Source organism: Pistacia vera, unplaced genomic scaffold (assembly GCF_008641045.1).
Source record: "Pistacia vera cultivar Batoury unplaced genomic scaffold, PisVer_v2 Contig1266, whole genome shotgun sequence".
Lineage (NCBI taxonomy): Eukaryota > Viridiplantae > Streptophyta > Magnoliopsida > Sapindales > Anacardiaceae > Pistacia > Pistacia vera.
The window spans coordinates 221,648-224,975 of record NW_022195321.1 but is presented as its reverse complement, the minus strand read 5'-3'; the positions used below and the strand labels follow the sequence as shown (position 1 = coordinate 224,975).

Below are 3,328 nucleotides of genomic sequence, written 5' to 3'. Positions count from 1 at the left end.
TCAAATCCCTAAATTTTTACAACTTAGGGTTTCATGCCTATATGTCTGTCTGCAGGTATCGTTTATATATTCAGCAAACCTCTTGAGCTGCATTGCATACACTTGTCTACTTACAAGAATCCCACCATTCCAACCAACTAAACTTGTCTGAGATAACATAAAACTAAGTGAGGTATTTATAACTGTCTCAAAATCTGAACATGATGAGAGCAAGCCAAAAGAAACAGTGAGGTAATGATAACCGTCTCGGCGGTTTGGATTCTTCCCTAATTTACAAAACCTTATTTTTCTTCCTTTCACACCTTATTTATACCTACCTTTTCATTCATTCATTTCAGTTACTTACCTTTATTGCACTCTTTTCTTTTCCCTAAGCAACCATGGCACCTGATTTAGATATAGAATATGCCTACAAAACCAGGCCTCCAAGTCTTCTGAACTCAATCTTCATGTACACTGTGAACATGGCTGCTAAGACTCTTGCTTCAGTGGCACACACCTCCCAAGCTCAAGACACTGATGAGAAGTGGAAGACAAGTGATCATTTGAAGTTCATGGTTATGCTCTTGACTTGGGTTACTGTGTGGGTTCTTAGGGTTTTGATGGACCATTTCCCTTTTATCACCTATTCCCCTTCTTACAATAATAATCATTATCTCCAAGGATTCTCTTCACCTCTAGGATCCTTTGACTCTTTATTACCATCATCTTTATGGCCATCTTCATCATCCTTGTCCTTATGGCCATCTTCTGGTTCTTCCCTTGATTTAATTCTCTATGAAGGAATCGATGGACCTTCCGTTAAAGCCCTTGGCAGATCACTAACCCATGTAAGTTCGATCTCTAGTTTCCCAATAATTTTCTCTGGTTGGTTGATATTAATGTGAACAACTGATGAACATTATAAGAAAGTAATGTTTAATTACAAATTCTATAAATTCGTTTAACAATGCCCCTGTCCACGTTAATTAATTTTATTCCATTTTTCGATAAGATTTCGGAAGCTTAGCTATGTTATGGTTGAGATACGAAGTTTCTTTTACTTTATTGATGACCATTTTTATATGAAGTTAAGTCAATCTTTAGTGTTGTTGTGAAGTTATGAGTTCAGTATTTAATGTTAATATTTTCGTCAAAGTAGGCACCATTTGAATGGCATTGTTTCTTTACATAACAGCACATTGAATTAAAGTAATATGTTATCCATATAGAGAGGAAAATATGCCACGTATCTATGCTTTCAACAGTTGCCAAACATTTGGTTTTGCATGCACAATCTAACAAAAACCTCCTGTAAAGCTTTCGTTTCGGTATTCACCTTAACAATCGAGTACCACTGATCTACAGCACATGTTCTTTTTTCACATCTTTTCTTAATGCTTGTTTTCAGTGTATATATATATATATATATATATCCAAAATGGCCGCAAATTCCATTGTCAATATCCAGATCACAACCTTTAGCCCCACTAAGATCGACACGTTTCCAACATGCAAGTTTTTTCATTCCCGGTTTCCGCCACGTCAAAAATTATCAACTATTTCTTTTTCCTCATATTTCTTGTAGTAACAATAATACACACAAATATTAGAATTAATTTATATGAATGGGACTGAAAGTTACAACAATTTGTTAACTTTATATACACGATCTTCATTGTTAATCTATCTCATGTACAGAATTATTAACTTTTAGATTACATTAAAGATATCTATGTACATAAATGGATGATTAATGCAAAAGATTCTTTAATCTTGACTCAAAATGATGTAAAACCAATTACATTTGATATATTGAAATTATATTGGATCGATACCCAAGTTACAGATTTCTGTTTATTTTTATATTTTCATGTTGACATGAAATCTCTTCTTTAATGTGTTATTACGGTTTGTATATTATCATATTTCGTTATGTGCTATAAAGTTAACTTATATTATCAGCAGATGTATACATGATTTCTATGGTGCATGCAGGTTTTGGCGCTCCTAAATGAGATCCCGGCCACTTCAAGTAAATACCAATTCGCAATGACAATGGCTGACACAATAATGGAAGGCAATGCCCGTCACGACCATTCTGAACTCCTCCAAGTCAACCAAACCGCTCTATCTTCCGCATTCGCTCGTACTTCAACCCTTTTATATCGCTCCCTTCAAATCAGTAACCAATCCCAGGATGACTCAGGGGGCTGGCCCATTCGCACCATCAAGGCACTACCCTTTGGTTCTTACGTTGCGCCATACGTTAAGGGACTGAGTTTCTGCTTCAACACAGTAATGTCTTGGGTTGACACAGGAGTGTCCCGGTTGCAGAAGAAGAAGGAAGAAGGAGCAGACGAGTATGGTGAAGTGATGGCAGAGAAATTGGCGCAGGAATTGTTGTGGATAACAAACAAACTTAGGGCTTATGGAGCTGTTGATCAGGCTTTGGTGCAGTGGAGCCATGCATCCGCTCTTGCTTCTCTTTCACTCACTGCTTCTCCCAGAGTTCAGGGCCTCATTGTTAAGATTTCAGGTTATAATTTCTCTTTCTCCATTCAACGATGAACAAATATATATAGCGTTGGAATAGGTCACAAGAGCATCACAAAATATCTATTATGATGTGAAATACAGAGCCGTTAATCCCTCATTGTAATTTTCCAATGGTGTGATAAGTTGTTTAAGATAAAAGTATTTTTCTTCAAATTAGTATTACAGCAAATATAAAAAGAAAAAGAAAAATTAATGGGGTTATTGTTACATAGGTATACTATTCGGAGATCTGAATCGGCAGGATTACTGGATGGTTACGAGGGAAGTGAAGTTCAAGTTACTGGTGCTATGGATTCCCTTGTTTTGCCACGCAAATAATGGTGTTGCTTACCCTATATTGTCAAGCTTTGAAAAGGTTGAAATACAAAGAGAAATGAATGAGGCTATTTCCAGCTTGCCTGCAATTGATCAAGAAGTGATCCTCACAAACTGGGTACAAGACTTCGCAGTTTCCGCCTCGGATTGGCCAAATCTTCAACTATCTTACGACCGCTGGTGCCAATCTGCTCGCCAGCTCGTTACATGAATTTACAATCCAACACATTTCTGTTTTATAAATAAATAATGCATCTGCATTTACGTGCATGCCTTGTGTAGTTTTCTTATAATTGTTAGAATATTAATATAAGTAAATTAAATCTTTCTATTTTTCTTTATCTTTTAAATAATATATCTGGTATGATATGAATTGATGGAAGTTCATCTTGAGTGAGTTTGTCTCTGATTCAATTAAAAAACAGGCAATAAAAATTAACAGGTTATAAGATTGGACTACATTTATAGTGATACT

General features: G+C 35.9%; 1 protein-coding gene across 1 annotated transcript; it reads left to right on the top strand.

The window, feature by feature from the left end:
- The first annotated feature begins 380 nt into the window (after positions 1-380).
- LOC116120856 (BTB/POZ domain-containing protein At5g60050-like) lies at positions 381-3,064 on the top strand. Its single transcript, XM_031406830.1, has 3 exons — positions 381-830; positions 1,978-2,518; positions 2,751-3,064. The coding sequence occupies exons 1-3, from the start codon at positions 381-383 to the stop codon at positions 3,062-3,064; spliced, it is 1,305 nt and encodes a 434-aa protein (XP_031262690.1).
- Positions 3,065-3,328: the final 264 nt, after the last annotated feature.

Excerpts from the sequence above, each read along its gene's own strand:
- LOC116120856 (XM_031406830.1), top strand. The coding sequence starts at position 381 with ATGGCACCTGATTTAGATATAGAATATGCCTACAAAACCAGGCCTCCA. Across the intron at positions 831-1,977 it reads TTGGCAGATCACTAACCCAT|GTTTTGGCGCTCCTAAATGA; the intron begins GTAAGTTCGATC and ends TGGTGCATGCAG. Across the intron at positions 2,519-2,750 it reads CCTCATTGTTAAGATTTCAG|GTATACTATTCGGAGATCTG; the intron begins GTTATAATTTCT and ends ATTGTTACATAG.